A 15577-nucleotide genomic window follows, 5' to 3' on the forward strand; every position below is an offset into this window, starting at 1 on the left:
CAGCTTCCTCCTTTGTCTAGGCCTCTCCCAAGCAGCAGAGGGCCACAAAGTACCCCTACACTGACCTGCTGGCTTCTGTCCTCCATGGGGACAGTTCTTGGATCCACTGAACTGATGACTCTGCACAAAGGAAAAGTCTCTAGAAGGCTTGGCCACCAGGATAGCCCTGCAAGGTGCTTGGTGGGAGACAACCTATGTCACAGGCCTGAGAGTACTTTGTTAGGGATGGTGAGGTCAGGCCGAGGCGGTTTGGTCTGGGTTGCTTTGCTGAGCACTATTTACTGGACTGCTGGTTTAATTAACTGCTAGCAAGAGCTAGAGCCCCACATGGCCTCTCCTAGCTCAGGGGGCAGGTGGGGAAGCAGGACACACAGTCAATCGAAAAGCAATGACATTTTTCAGTGATCCCTGACCCATAATGGTCTCAATGACATTTCCTGCTAATCCATGGGTTTCTGCATTCCAGGGTTTCATCTGTGGGGAACAGTTTTAATTTATTTGCAAAGGGACTCGGTCACTGGATAGAACTGGTGTGTGTGTGTGTATAACTTTTTTTCTATAAGAAAGATTTATTTTCTCACACTCTGGTGTCTTGAATGAATTCCTGTCTGGTTAGTTTTGTAGCCTTTGAGGGCCAGTTCAGATCAAAGCAGAGCTCTGGGTCTGGGAGCTGATGAAGAACAACTTCTCCACATCACCTGACCCTGCTAACTGAGCAAACTGAGTAGGGGAGTTCTCCTCGGGGTCCATCGCACTCATTCCCTGTGCTCTGCAGAACACTCAGTAGTAACAGGGAACCACACAGTGCAGTGTCTCACACCCTAGAGCTAGCTCCTGCCGCCCCTCAGTGCAGTCTCTGTCAGTGAGCAGTTCTCATGGCATAGGCTGCCCCCTTAAGGCTCTTCCCGCAGAAGCACTATTTTCCAGGCAAACACCACAGTCTAGACCAACACCCACTTCCACCATCACCACAGCCCTGGGGTCGTGGCCCCTTTAAGAACCTGCTGAAAGCTATCTCCTTGCAAACAGAAAGGTTTTCATTCACATACATACACCCATGGGACTCCTCCTGAAGGGGTGGAGGTGGAGTGGTAGGCACAAGGCTCAAAGCCCAAACCTCTCCCTCTGCCTGTGAGTGCAGTTGGGCAGAGCAGTGTGGGAGGAAGGAGCTGTCCAATCCATTCTAGAGCAGCAACAGGATAGTGAGAGTGAAGCCACTGGGAGAAAGCATCTTCCTGGGGTGGTCGCGGAAGCAAAGGAGTAGATCCTAGCATGTCTCACACAGCTTGGGGTTCAGGCAGACTTTCGGCAAGGGAAATGGCCTCTCAGAGCAGGCGGGGGTGGGGTAGGATGGGGGATGGGGTGGGGTGGGGTGGGATGCTGGGCCAGTAGGACATTCAGTGCATGAAAGATGCTGAGAGGCGAAGAGGGAGGGCCAGGGATGGGAGGTGTAGCCCTGTGGGCGGGGTGCTCCTTCCCTTCCCACTCAAGAGTTCCGAGCTTTTCTCCTTGAGTGTTTCTTTTCCCACTTTGTCCAACCAACAGAGTAAACACACACACACACACACACATACGCACACACGCACATGCACACACAGGCACGCATGCCCACAGAGTAAACACACACACTCACACACAGGCACACACACACACACACGCACACAGAGTAAACACACACACGCACACGCACACAGAGTAAACACACACACACACGCACACACACATAGGCACACACGCACACACATGTACACAGAGTAAACACACACGCACGCACACATACAGGCACGCACACAGAGTAAACACACACAGGCACGCACACAGTAAACACACGCACACGCACACGCACACGTGCAGGCACGCAGACCAGCAGCAGTGAGTCAGGACCTGCCAGGTAGGTGAGGATAGAGTCTGGGAGAAGCAAGGATCCACTGTGGACAGCAGAGGCCTCTTCTCGTCTGGATTTTTACTGTATATAAAAACCACAGGGCTGGGACAATAACTGCGTGGGTAAAGGCATTTGCCACCAAGCCTGAAGACCTGGGTGCTATCTCCAGAATTCACACGACAGAAGGAGGGAACCGACGACTTCGAGGTGTCCTCTGACATGCACACGTGCCATCGCACATGTGTACTACTTCATATAAATGTAGCTTTTAAAAATTAAAAATAAATAAAGCTACCACCTGGCACTGCTGTATGACACCTGGGTTTCCTGTTGCCCACAACTCTTGGTCTATGCTTCAGTATCCTTGAAGCGTCTTATAAAAGTGAATGATCATTTCTCCAAGGCTGGATGGAGCCAGGCTCGAAGCCCTAGCTATCCCCCTATACAAGGATGGACTATCAAAGCAGACACATGCTCTACACCTTATGAAGAGCTAGGATCCACTGGGCAGGAGAGTTGGGTATGTGGAGAGGACCGGACAGCATCAGGAATTGGGCTGGGGGTGGTTTAGATTATAGACAGCAGACAGTCTGGGTGCAGAGAAACAGGAAAGAGGCTCAGGGTTCATCCAGCATGACCTCCCCCTAGATCTCCTCACAGAGCCACAGTGTGGCTTCTGCCTTGGCTAGCCTGCTGTCCTGATTTGACGACTTTATGGTGAGGGGAAAGAGACCAATCCTACCCTATCTGCTGCTCCCTGACCCAGTGTACTGTGAACCCTGCTCCAAGAAGCAGGGTTGTGGTTGGTGGGGTAAACATGAATAGTCAGGGCCACCCTGAAAGAAGATAACCATTCCCCCAGCTTCCGGAAAAGAATGCAGTTCGAATGGTTCCTTTGCCCTCCACCAGCCCAGATAGCTTTCCGATTCTATCCTTGGCTGGTTGTGTCAGGGTCGTGATTACGTCACACGCCTTACCAAGGGGTACCCCCAGGACTGGAGGGCTAGGTGGAAGTGCTATCCTGTACACATGCAATCCACCAGTTCTCCCCTGGAGCCCACAGCTTCTATGCGGTGCCCAGGAGCCCCACCAGTTCACGAGTCCACGCCAAGCACCCTCCACATAGCGCCACAACCCCTTGTCCTTCCTATGCCTCCCTGTCACTCTGCCCACAAAGCTGTCTATGCAAAGGACACTATACTCTGTGCTCCGGCTGGCAGTGTGACAAGCTGAGGTGTACGCAGGCAACCATGCAGTAACCAAGCCAGCCTCTACCCAGCAGTGACCCCAGGAGACTCACTTGAAATTTTCAGGATGCTCGGTGATGGCCATGTTGATGACATCCAGGGCATGTTGGTGATGCTTCTGGGCAGAGAAGAGCAGTGCTAGCAAGTGGAGGGCATTGGCGTCATCCCTGCACACCGTCAGGGCCTCCTGAAGACGCTCTATAGCACTGGAGATCTGCCAGGAGAGACCGCCAGGTTAGGGACCTTCCTCTCTGACTCCAACATGAAATGGCTTGGCTCAGTCCTATTCAAGTCAGCCCGGGACAGACATCTCCCATCAGACAGCCTGGCAAGGGATTGGGTGGGCAGACAAAGGCAGGCATCTTGAATGGAAGGAGGAGGGAGCCTTAGGTATAGGCTGCCCACCACAAGGGGAGGCTCCTTCCCAGAGCCTGGCTAACAGGGTCACCAGAGTCCCCCTCGGGGAGAGCTCCGGGTGGGTGGTAGTGTGACCAAGGGCAGGGAGGCAGCAGGGATGAATGACAGTGTGAGGCCTAGCTGGATGGTAGTATTGGTTTTTGTACTCTGAGCTTTTCAACCTAATAATCATGTGTTGTTCTACAGTGAGATTAGAGAGGGAAGATGAGGCCAGAGCATGCAGGGACGAGAAAGCCGTGGAAAGTCTGAGAAGCTACACGGGTGAGGCAGACCTGCTGCCACACGGAGGCTCAGTGTTTACAGCTTGGGTTTGCCTCTCTTCCTGGTGCTGAGGAAGGACTCCAGCTCCCACTGCTTTGAGTCCTGCAGACAGACAGGCAAGGAAGATAACACAATGCTGGTTCTGCTGCCTTGCCAAGCCCTTGCTCCTAGTTGGGACTGGGAGGAATCTGATGGTCTCCTCCGTCAAGGAAGCTCTATTGAGCACAGCACAGCTCAGGATGGATCATAAGGTCTCCATGCCTTCCTTCACACTTTCCTGGCTGGACCACGGAGGTCAGTAAGTTCAGTGAACTCTCCTCACGTGGGCTGGCCTGAGAACCCTTGCAGGGTCTGGGAAGTTTCCATAAATATTAAGGAGTGAAAGAAACTCTGAGAGCCACCAGTGTAAACATGCTCCCACCGAGGAGCTGGTGTGTGCCCACCTTCACCGCCTCCTCCTTCTCCAGCTCCCAGCACCCCTGGAGCTACCTGTCACCTGCTACTTTAATCAAAACAGCAGGCTCTTTGGGGACTATTGGGCTGTTAGAGAAACCTCATTTGTGAATTTGAAAGATCTGGTTCTCTTATCCCTGCGACCTCCTGACTCTCGGAATTCTACATGTTAGGCTTATGCCTTACTGAGATGAATCAGACTGGTAGGGTGCACACAGTTGGACACGCTTGTGTATCTTTTAACTCCTTGTCTGCTCAAGCATCCCCATCCTGAGGGGCTGGCATTTCAGATCCAGTTAGCACAGGCTGCTAAGCCCACACAGCCTGTTAACGAGGGACTCAGGGCAGGGCGGTGTCAGCCTTCCTAATGTAACCCTTTAATACAGTCCAATCATGAAATTATTTTGTTGCTACTTCATAACTGCATTTTTGTTGTAATGTATTTTTGCAGGAATGTAATTCTGCACTAATGAATCATAATACCTGGCATGCAGGATATCAAACACGCAACCCCTGTGGCAGTTGCAACCCACAGGCTGAGAATCTCTGACGCTGGCTAACTCTCCTAAACTGCGGGGTCAGAGTGCTATAGTGGCGTCCAGCCCATCGCCTCCCTCCTCAGCCTAGCGTTCCAACTCGGCTCAGTTTCCCAGAATGCATGTGGCTTCTTCTCCCTGCTGCCTCAGTGAATGGTGACCTCACTGAAAGGCCCTGCTTCTGTCGGAAGGCCCACCCATCCCCTTGCCTACCCCTGGTGGTTGCAGAGGCTGTGGCCACATAACCAGAAGAGAGGACAGGGAGAGACTTCACCAGAGGCAGGCAGGAAGGAGGAGGGTTAGGATGGCCTGTGTAGGCAGCGTGCTGGCTCCAAGCCCAGCACAGCCAGGCTCCTCCATCACTCTGCTCATGTGTACCACAACAGGAAAACAACCTTACAGGACACCGATGGAGAAATGCCCTTCCCACTCACATTCTCTCTCACAGGGCCCGAGGTTTTGGCTCCTAGGTAGAGTGTGTGTGCCCCAGCTCTTCCACTGCTCTGCTGGAACCTGGGGTGAGTCAGGAACAGCCCTCTGGTCTGCACTTTCTCTGGAGTAGGATGTGGTCAGGCAGGCAACCTGTTGCTGCTCAGAGGCTGAGCTATGATACACACCCATCAGAGCACCAGCTTACTGGGTGTTCCAAAGTCTGTGTTTCCGGCTTAAGCCTCCCAAGACCGCACAACAAAGGAACTGTAGACTCCTTCCTGCTCCCCCAAAGGCGTGTGCCCACTGGCAGCTGTATTAGTTCTGCATTAGGCTCTGTCCACAACAGGGCGCAATTTTTTTTTCTTAAATGCTGTGCTGGTGACTGAATGTAGCCCAGGGCCTCTCATATGCTAAGCATATGCTCTACCACTGACTATGCAAAGCCTTCTAAGAGGCTTGCTCTTACCAGCCTCATGTGGTCCCTGTGGTGCTTTGGATTCTCACTGGGCCAGCCTCATCAATGGTCTCCTTATGGCCTCTGAGGAGGGCACGGCACCAAGTGCCAGGCCTAGACTTGTGCACAGGTCAAGAAGAACATGAAGAAGTAGCCAAGACCAGTGTGGCTGCCATCTTAGTTTATGTGACTCTCCAAGTCTGTCCCCGCCCAGTGACTCACAATACCAGACCCCAACATCCTAGGATCCGAATCCCCAGATGTTATAGATCAGGGCAGCCAGCCAGAAGGTAGGGTCACAGAGACCCTCACGCACGACGACGCTAGCCTAGGAATCCACTCAAGGCCCACAACCTTCCAAGGCTTCCTAGACCTGGTGTCCCTAGGAAAGTGCACAGCTTCCACTGCTCGGGAGATCGGCACTACTCATCAGAGACAGGTAAGTAATTGCAGAGTTTAAAAATGCACACCCAAGGCTTATCATTAACGAAATCGGCAAGACAAGAGCCCTTACAGATGCCCAAAATAGAGCGGGCTCAGGTAACTTTCCATCGGTTTCCAGAAGCTGAGTGAGCTCTCCAGAGAAGGCACCCAGCCAGCAGGGCCTAGGCCAGGGCCTGGGAGTCAGGGTGGTGGGTGTACAGCAGAGGGGTGTGAGGAGAAGGTGGTGTGAGGAGAAAGGGGCGGAGGGGCAGACAGCAGGAGGAATGGGTGAAACCACTGGGTAGAGAAGAGCTGAGAGGGTGGGGGCTCAGAGAGGAAGACGGAGGGTTCAGACTGACAGGTCGGGCTGGATAGGCACAAGGAGTCCAGGGTAAGGCAAGAAGGAAGGGCTTTCAGTAGTGAGGTCTAACACGCAGTGTGAAGTCCAGAAAAAGCGGGCTCCAGGGGAAGGAGAGGAGGGTGAAAGGCAGAGCCCCACTGCCCTTGGCCAGAGGAGAGAGCCAGCTGCTTAGCATCAGGTTTGATAATGAGCCCAGCCTCCAGGCAGGCAGGGATCAGGGCCCAGTCTGCAAATGGCTCCGCCAGTTCCTAGGTATTAGACTTAGGAGGGCCTCAGTTTGTCCCTGTGTGGGATGTTTAAGAAGGAATCGAAGCAGCACCTGCTACCAGGGGCATCCTCACTTGTCTGTGTACGAATGAATGCAGATTTCTTTTTCTCTCTTGCTTGGTTTCTTGAGACAAATGTCTTACAGTGTGTCCCCGACTAGCCTGGAACTCCATGCTGGCCACAATCTTAAGAATTCTGCCTTAGCCTTTCAAGTGTCAGGACTGCAGGCTGCAGCACCGTGTCCGGCTGTAGACAGGGTCTGTGAGGCTTCTCCCAGGTAGCTTGGAGTTTATCATGCTCCCAGTGGCAGGAAGGGAGATGTAGTGGGGTCTCAGGCCACCCACAGTGATCCCCAAGCAGTCAGGGTGTGTGAGTCACCAGAGATGCCCAGAGCACTAGGCTGAGGTCTGCAGGGTGCATGAAGCCTCCGAAAGGCATGAGGCAAGGGAGTACTGTGACAGCTGGGGTCCCCAACACCGACCTCGTGGATGTCTGTGAGGAAAGGGGGTCTACCTGGAGAGCTATGGGTAGTCATGCTGGTGATAGTCCTGGTAGGACAAAGGAAGTTGGTGGACAGAAGGGCCCTCCTGAACCCCTGAGATTAGGGCCTGCAGTGGTGTGCCCAGGGTCAGGAGAGAGCTTTGGGTCACACAGTAGCCAATCCAGAAATAGCCCCATGTGCCAATCATTCTGCATTGGGGCTGGCGTGCAGGACACAAGCAAACGACGACGCTGTGGTCACTTACCTGCTCCTCAGACTGCAATATTCTACAAAAAGTTAGGGCGCAGAATAACCTTCCCTGTGCCTAAGTGGGCCGAGGTGTAACCACGCTAACAGAATCCCCACACAAAGATGCTCACACAGAAGGTAAGGACAGGAGGGACAGAGAGAGGCGGTCAGAAGCCCAATGGATCTGAGGGTAGGAACTGTGACAACACACCTGTCGGACGAGGGCCAGCTGCAGGGAGACATAGAAGATAATCTGGGGGTCATCGGGTGCCAGTTCCAGGGCTCTGCAGAGGGGAGCGAGTCAAGAGTCAGTTACTACCAACTGAGCAGCGAGCTAGCCTTGTGCTGGGCACTGTGGGCAATATGGTGGGAGACTCTGCCCACCCCTCTCAGATGGCAGCCGATGGCTCCCACAGGTGACAGATGTCAAAGGAAGGGAAGGACAGGCATTCACATCTGTGAATGTTGCCTGGCTGTTTCCCTGTGAGAGCCTGTCAGCCCGCCTGAGGCTCTCCTGCTCAAGGACAGCACACTGCCCTGAGGAGGAAGCAGGGCCTCCCCCTGCCTGAGCAAGAAGCCTCAGGGATGGCAACACTGGAGGGGAGAGAGGGAGGCCTCAGGTGTTGTTTAGGACTGGAGTATCTTGCTTTTGTGGCTGGGGAACAAGCAGCCCCAGAGGGAGGCTGCTGGGTCACATGCTCCAATCAAAGTGGTACAAGGAGTCCTAGGGAGTCCTCCCAGTAACGTCCCTGTCACTTCTGTGTGGAGGATGAAGGCTTAGAGGAACACATGGGTCAGGCCAGGGGAGGGAGGCTCAGTTGGGCTGGGTGTGAACAGGACGGGGCCTGAGGAAGGAGCTTCACTGCTTCCCTCACTCCCGAATCCAGGAAACATTGGTGAGGCCCAGGCTGTGAGTGGGAGGTTCCTGCCGCTCTGATAAGGTCAGGTAGGGGATAGAAGGACTGGGTGGTTCTCAACCTTCCTAATGCTGTAACCCTTTAATACAGTCCCTCAAGGTATGGTGACTGCCAACCATAGAATTACCTCATTGCTACTTAATAACTGTAATTTTGCTACTGTTGTGGATCATAATGTAAATGTCTGATATATAGGATATCTGATATGCCACCCCCAAGGCGACCCACAGGTTGAGAAGCACTGCCATTTAGGCTGTTTTTCCCACCTTCTGTCCTGTATCACGACACCAGTGGACACCTGAGAGCCCCGTGAACAAGAGTTGGACCGCAGATAGAGCAACACAGCTTGGAGCTGACCACTGGGCTCTCCAGTGCCCAGGGTTAAGGACAAAGTCTCTTGACCACAACATACTCCTGCCTGCTGGGTGACCCCTGGCAATTTGGTTTCCTTAGCCATAAAAGGGAGACAGGAACATGCATTCCAGAGAGCGAAACTGCATCGTGGGCCCTTTGTTTTATCATCCTGCACACAAACAGGCACAGGGTTAGGTGTCCTCACCGCTCCAGTGTCTGCAGTGCCTTGCGGTGAAGTTCATCTTGCTTGGACTTCAGGGTGGCTGCAGGAGACACAACAGATTGAGAGGTCACTAAGGAAGTGCAAATCTCTCGGGCCCATCCCCAGAGCACAGGAACTTGGCAAGGAAGGAGCCTATAAGGGTTTCATCTGCATCCTCAGGGTGCAGTGACAGGATACGAGACTGCCGTGGCAGAAGCGGACTATAACTAAGGATTGGTGACCACCTCACTAGCCAGGATGACAGTGCCTGGAGGTCCCATGGCGGAATGTGTGAAGGGCAGAAGATCGCCAGTACCGGACTGTCCTTTACAACTTCAAGGTTACTTGAGGCTACACACAGGAGCAGGTACCATGACATGCGGGCAAAATCACCTCCTGCCCTCCAGACTTCAAGACATCAAAGTAGGTGTCGTCTCCTCAATGGGGAGGCTGAACTAGAATGGCTGGGAATGAAGCATGTGGCCCAAGGCAGGAGGGATAAGAACCATATGATACTCCTGTAGGTGCCTGAGTCTGTGTCACGTTTGAGGAGGGATTTCAAAGACCCTAGAGGATTACTGCAGAGCTGAGGGTACAGGAAGGCCTATGAGGAGCAGAGGGAAGTCATGGTGGGGTAAAGGATGGATGGCACTGCACACAGGAAGCACTAGAGGCAATGTGGCCCGGGCAGCACCTACATGGTGACAGACCTGGGTCCATGAGGAGGAATAGCACATTAGCGGTTGTCTGAACATCAGCAGAAACTCTTGGAACTGAGGGATGTGTGTGCACATGTGTGTGGTATGTATGCATGTGTATAGTAGTGTATGTACATGCACATGTCATATGTATGCACAAGTGTCTGACAGGGAGTGTATGCACATGTCCCACAGGAGTGAGAGTGTCTGTGTGGAGAAGCAAGGACTAGTGGAATGACAAGCTCTGGAGGCCGTTGGGAAGCTGCAACATCCCTAAGTAGACAGTCCTGGGGCCCGGCACTCACCGTCAGTGGCCTGCAGGCTATAGGTGAGGCCCAGGGCCAGGTAACCTTTAGGCAAGAACTCTCCTGCTTCCTCTCCAAGGCCAATTACCACCATGGCAAAGTGTTCTGCTTCTTCCAGCTGCAAAGAGAGGCAGTGGTCACTGGGGTGGGCTGTGCTGTCCTAAGCAGGGAAGGCGACACAGTCACCAACCTGGGGCACTGTAGGCCGCAACCACAAACAGAACAGCTTCTCTCACTGGGATTGTAGGCAATGTGACTTACCCAGGCCACACGACTAAGCAGGAGACCAGCTGTTTGATCTACCAGGAAATGTCCCCCTGGACCTGTTCCCCCAAGCAGTCAGCGCTCAAGGTCACAGGTCCCCGCTCGTCCAGAAAGACAATCCCCAAAGCCTGCAGTGCTGAGAGCGTGAACTCCAAACAGGTCAGTACGTGTGGCGCCTCCTCACATGGCCCCTGTAGGGGCCGTCCAGCAGACAGGGAGCCAGACCCGGGGCTGGGCCTTGGGAACATGTGCCTTTTGAACATGGCCAACCTGCAGAGCAGGGGGGCTGCCACACAGGCTAGTCTTGGGCTCGCTCCCTCCCTTCCGGAGTAGGATGCCAGTGAGCTTGAACATTCAGGGGAAAAAGGCCTTGGGCTGTTTTTGTCCTGGGAGCCGAGGATTGTTCCAGCTGGAAAAGGCCCAACTGGCACAGGCCTCACGGGCACACATTATTACACACAGCATGGGACCCAAGGAGAAGGCCCGGGAGGCAGAACTTATGGGCACCCTGTGGCACCCGTGGCAGTGGGGCTGGCCTGGGTGTAGGGCTGGAGTGAGGGCTATGTCCGTGTGTCGCCACCAACTCTTCCCTAGGTGCCTGGGGTGGTTTGAATATACTTGGCCCATGGGAAGTGGCACTATTAGGAAATATGGCCCCATTGGAGGAAGCGTGTAACTGTACAGGTGGGCTTGAAAGTCTTCTAATTCTCAAGTTCCGTCCAGGGTGGAAAAAGACCCTCCCCCTGGCTGCCTTTGGATCAAGATGTAGAACTCTTGACTCTTCCAGCGCCATGTCTGCCTGCATGCTGCTGTGCTTGCTGCCATGACAGTGGACTGAACCTCCCCTAGTTAAATGTTCGCCTTTATTAAGAGTTGCCGTGGTCATGGTGTCTCTTCACAGCAATGAAACCCTAAGGAAGTCAGCGCCCCTAACCTGCTATGTGCAAAGCACAGGAGAATGTCTATGTATCGTCCAGAACATTGGCTTCCAGGAAGCCAGGGTTCTTCCTTCAACATCTCCCTCCCACCCACACACCTCTCCACAGCGCCAGACAGACAGCCATGCCCCAGTCACAGGTATTCCGTCTAGACAGACAATCGCACAGGCAGTTCAGTGGAGGTCAGATTCCCACTCAGGTTGGCTGTGGAACCCTACAAATATCCTGACTTAAAGCGATTTAAGAAGGGTAGCCCTGACACCGGCCATGGCTGGGGAGGGTGCACAGGTTAAGTGTCTCTCCTTGGGTTCCAGTGGAATTGCCTGAGCCAGAGGCTGTTAGCTGCAGAGCAATGGGTGAGGGTGAGCTAAGTCCCCGCTATGAAGAGGCATATGCATAAAAGAAAGCTAACAGACCTGAAGGGCAGAGAGCCCACTGTGTAAGAAACGAGAAAATACCTGAGACTCATGACTGTCCCTACAGGGCCAACACTATTTTGAGTTCTGGTGACACCCACAAGGCAGGCTTTCTGCATGCGGAATCACTGTGGTAATTATAAAGGAAAAACAGTATTGATTCCAAGTAAGTTAATGTACAATATAATAATTACACATGGTATTAATAGATGTGGGTACTTTAGCTAGCAAATGGGGAGGGGATGCTGTCATAGCAAAAAGAGAACTAAATAAATCCAAAATGTTTTATCAGGGCCTGTCTCTCTTCGTCTGCAGCAGGTGTGGCAATCCGAAAGCTTTAGAATTTGGCCCTGCCGCCCTGGCTCTGCGGTTCAACAGAATCAGAACTAGCTCCCAACCCAGAACCGGTTCCCGACTCCTGAGTCGGCTCTCCTCACAGAGGCAGAGTAGTGGGCTGATGGGGACAGAGCACTGGGCACACTGCCTGGTCTCCAGCCCTTTGAGATTATCCTGAGGGCCTCAGTTCCTGCTTCTGTAAACTGGGACAACAGTGTCTCCTGCAGAGGGCTGCTGGGAGGACTGCTGCCATGAGACTGGGATGTCTGGTGTGCTTAAGTAGTTGTCAAGACCAACAGCAGTGACTATGTGTATTGTGGTGTGTGTGTGTGTGTGTGTGTGTGTGTGTGTGTGTGTGTGTGTGTGTGGTGTGTGTGTGGGGGGGGGGGTTCCTGGCTGCCCAACACTATTTCTATCCTTGCCAGCTTCCTCCTGTGAACTCAGGTCCAGACTCCAGACACCTCCTCCTTGCCTCCAATTTAGGCAGCCAGTGGTCCTCTGGGGGCTGTGGTAGAGGGTCCTCTTTCTTGTCAGAATACAAGTAGACAAAGGTTTCCAATGCTGTCTCCTGACCCCACTCTGATGGTGTCTCTAATGCTCACACAGAGCCGTCTAGGGAAGATACCCCTGCCTCTGGATTTCTAAGCAGCCTGAGGCCTGACAGTCGTGTCCTAGCACCACAGCAGGAGGTTATAAGGTATGGGGAGCTTATGTGACCTCCAGCCCAATGTCAGCCAGTCAGCAAATGGTAGAGCTGTGTGTGACTCGAGCCTACACCAGTCGGAGGGGTCCATGACTACCCTTTGCACTCTCTCAGTTTCCTTCTCTGTACGGGGGGGGGGGGGGGGGGGTGTGACTCTCCGGCGGTTCCACTGCGCTCTTGGTAAGTAAGGAAACGCCGTGTGCTTGCCCAGGCTTCTCTATCTCGGAGGGTTTCCTAATTTGGTTCCTGCACAGCAGACCCGGAGCTGAGCTGGCATACGCGCTGGGCTAGGGCTGCCTTCTACCGCCTACAGCCTCATTCACCCGCACTGCCTCAGATGCCCCTCCTGCTTCCTCTCTTCCCAGGGACTGGAGAGAGCGCCTTTCTGAGACTGTGGGCTCTGTGTAAAGACCTCCGGTTTCTCCTGGGCCCCTTCCTGTAGCTTTTCCTGCTTTGCAGAAAATCTGCTTTTTTCTTCAGGGAGTAGTAAGTACTTTCAAACCTACAAGGCAGTGGCAAGAGAGCCGTTGTGCTTCTGTGCTCCGTGAACAACCCATCTCTAAATGCGTACTACTTTGAAGGTGCCGTACGTAAACAATATTGGCCACCATTTGTCACATACCTGCAATGTGCCAGACACAGACACGCCATCTCCTAAGGCTCACGGCCACCTGATTAGCGGCATGCCAGCTCCCAGATTATAGATGAGGGAACCGAGGCACTCACAGAGAGAACAACTCCCTCAGAGTCATAAGCAGTTGAGGAGACACATTAAAGGACTTGACCCCTATCTTTTCCTTAGCCTGGGCTCCTTCCCGCACCTGATCTGCTCACTCAGAGCATAAGGACCCCACGAGAGACATAGGACAGACCTCTGCATAGTATCGACATCCTATTTCACAACCTCTTCTGCTGTCTGTGTGGCATATAGTATACACTCACGCCCTGTCCTCTGTGTCTCCTGAAGAGGTCCCGACTTTTAAAATTAAATCAATTTTAAATGTGTTCAGAGGACGACAAGAAAATGTCTACATCTTCTTTTCTATCTGCTCCCCAAATTTGCCTTGTGGCCAGGAAGCAAATGCAGAAGGCACTTACTTGGAAACACCAGGCAAAGTTCACGGTGAAGGGACGGAGTTTCTGGAGGGCAGGGGCATAGGTACTCATCAGCATCACCCATTGGCCTCAGAAAAGCCAGGGTTCTGCCCTGGAGAAGCATACAACAGTTCAATCCATGCCCAAGGAGTGTATAAACCAGACTTTAAGACGTCCAAAGTGGGGCTGAGAAGATGGCTCAGCAGTTAAGAGCACTGACTGTTCTTCTAGAAGATCTAGGTTAGATTCCCAGCAACCACACGGTGGTACACAACCATCTTTAACTCCAGTCCCAGAGGATCTGACACCCTCTTCTGGCCTCTGTGGGCATTGCACACACAGTGCACAGACATACGTGCAGGGAAAACAGCCACAAAGAACAAAAACAAAGGAAAACTAACTTTAATAAAAGAAGAGGGGGTGAGAGGTGTCCAGAGGAAGCATCCAAGTCAGGAAGTCTGCACAGCTTGGCCTCATCCCTACTCCCCTGAAGAGCCGTGCTAACCAGCCAACACTCAAACTATTCTCAGCCCCTGGTAACAGCCCGCCTTTCTCCCATTTTCTTGTGACAAGTCTCCATGTTTAAGCTTCCTTCAGGGCTTTTCTATTTATGTTGTCATTGATTACTTTGCTCCTAACTCATCTGATTTCAATTTGGACTGATTTGATCCTAATTTTATTACCATGTAATCTGAATGCTCACGAACACTGTAATTACACTCTGGAGGGAAACAGCTCCTCCATGGTGGGAAGACCTAAATTTAGGGCTTCCTGGCAAAGGCGCCATTGGTGGGCTCACAGCTCCCTGGAGCTGGCAGCTCAGGGGAGCACACGTGCCCTCCCCTGCGCCCCGAGACACAGGTATTTTAGGCTTCATCTAAGGGGTGAGCCCAAGGTTCCCTCCCATGCCCTGAAATAAGGAGTCTGAGTTGGGGGTTGGGCAACCCAGCCCTCCACACCTTCAGCTCCCAGCACCCTCTGCTGCAAGGATTTGGCCTGGGACTCTGTAGCCTGCAGCCTTGCAGCCCTGCAGCTGCATGCCGCCTACAGCAGAGTGGGCGCTTGCTTTGGATCCAGAATGCAGAGGAAGGAATGGGGTGCAGGAGAGGATATGTGGGGTACGAGATGACAGGTGAGAGGGATGATGAACCTGCTCTGTGTCACTCAGAGTACAGAAGAGAGACTCTCCCTCACACCAGGAAGCGGACTGGGACCAAAGTGAAGAGCATCTGGAGGCAGGAACCGGTTAGCGCAGCACTCCCTGTGGTCCAGTGTCCTGGGTCTGAGCCCATCAAAGGCCAGAGCTCAGGACTGCAGACCCTCCGTGTTCTCACTGCTTCAAGCTACTGACCTTTTGGGGACGCTGTCATGACCCCCCTTCCATTCCCCCCCCCCCCCGTGAAGGCCATCAGCTGATCAGACATGTCCTTTGAGCTAGAGCTTTTCCTAACAGTGGCCTCAGCAGAAGTGTGGAGGAGACAGCAGGAGCCAGGCTAGGGGTTCAATAAGAACCTAGAAGAGGCTGCAAGGAGCCATCGTTGATGTGTCTCAGGCTAGGATTGACTCTGACCCCTCCCCTCCTCTATAACTATGAAGTCATCTGCAGCCTCTGTCTCGGCCTCTGAGGTCTTACCTGCCACCCCACCCAGACTACTTCCCATCTGTTTGACTCTCTGACGATCACATTTCAAAGTTGAGTCATCGTCAGATACAATCCCAACTGGGGCTATACTGTCAAGATGAAGCTAGTGGGCCCTCCTGTCCCTACACTAGTGGCACCCCGTCTTCTACTGCAAACACCCCCACATCATTCCCATTGCTAGAGGCCTCCCCAGGAGGTCATCCACCCTGAGCTCGGCCTGCCATACCCTCACACGTCACTT

The 15577-nt window shown here is 53.2% G+C and overlaps 1 protein-coding gene across 2 annotated transcripts in view; it reads right to left on the minus strand.

The window, feature by feature from the left end:
- Ttc7a (tetratricopeptide repeat domain 7A) overlaps positions 1 to 15577 on the minus strand; it is a 103377-nt gene that overhangs the window by 33592 nt on the left and 54208 nt on the right. For both annotated transcript variants that reach the window (NM_001100756.1, XM_087553660.1), the window contains 4 exons: positions 9943 to 10060; positions 8943 to 9000; positions 7678 to 7750; positions 3186 to 3346 (listed from right to left, as the gene is read on the minus strand). In NM_001100756.1, coding sequence (NP_001094226.1) covers positions 3186 to 3346; positions 7678 to 7750; positions 8943 to 9000; positions 9943 to 10060 — 410 coding nt within the window. The remainder of the gene's footprint in view (positions 1 to 3185; positions 3347 to 7677; positions 7751 to 8942; positions 9001 to 9942; positions 10061 to 15577) is intronic.

Source organism: Rattus norvegicus, chromosome 6 (assembly GCF_021556685.1).
Source record: "Rattus norvegicus strain SHRSP/BbbUtx chromosome 6, alternate assembly SHRSP_T2T, whole genome shotgun sequence".
Taxonomy (NCBI): Eukaryota; Metazoa; Chordata; class Mammalia; order Rodentia; family Muridae; genus Rattus; species Rattus norvegicus.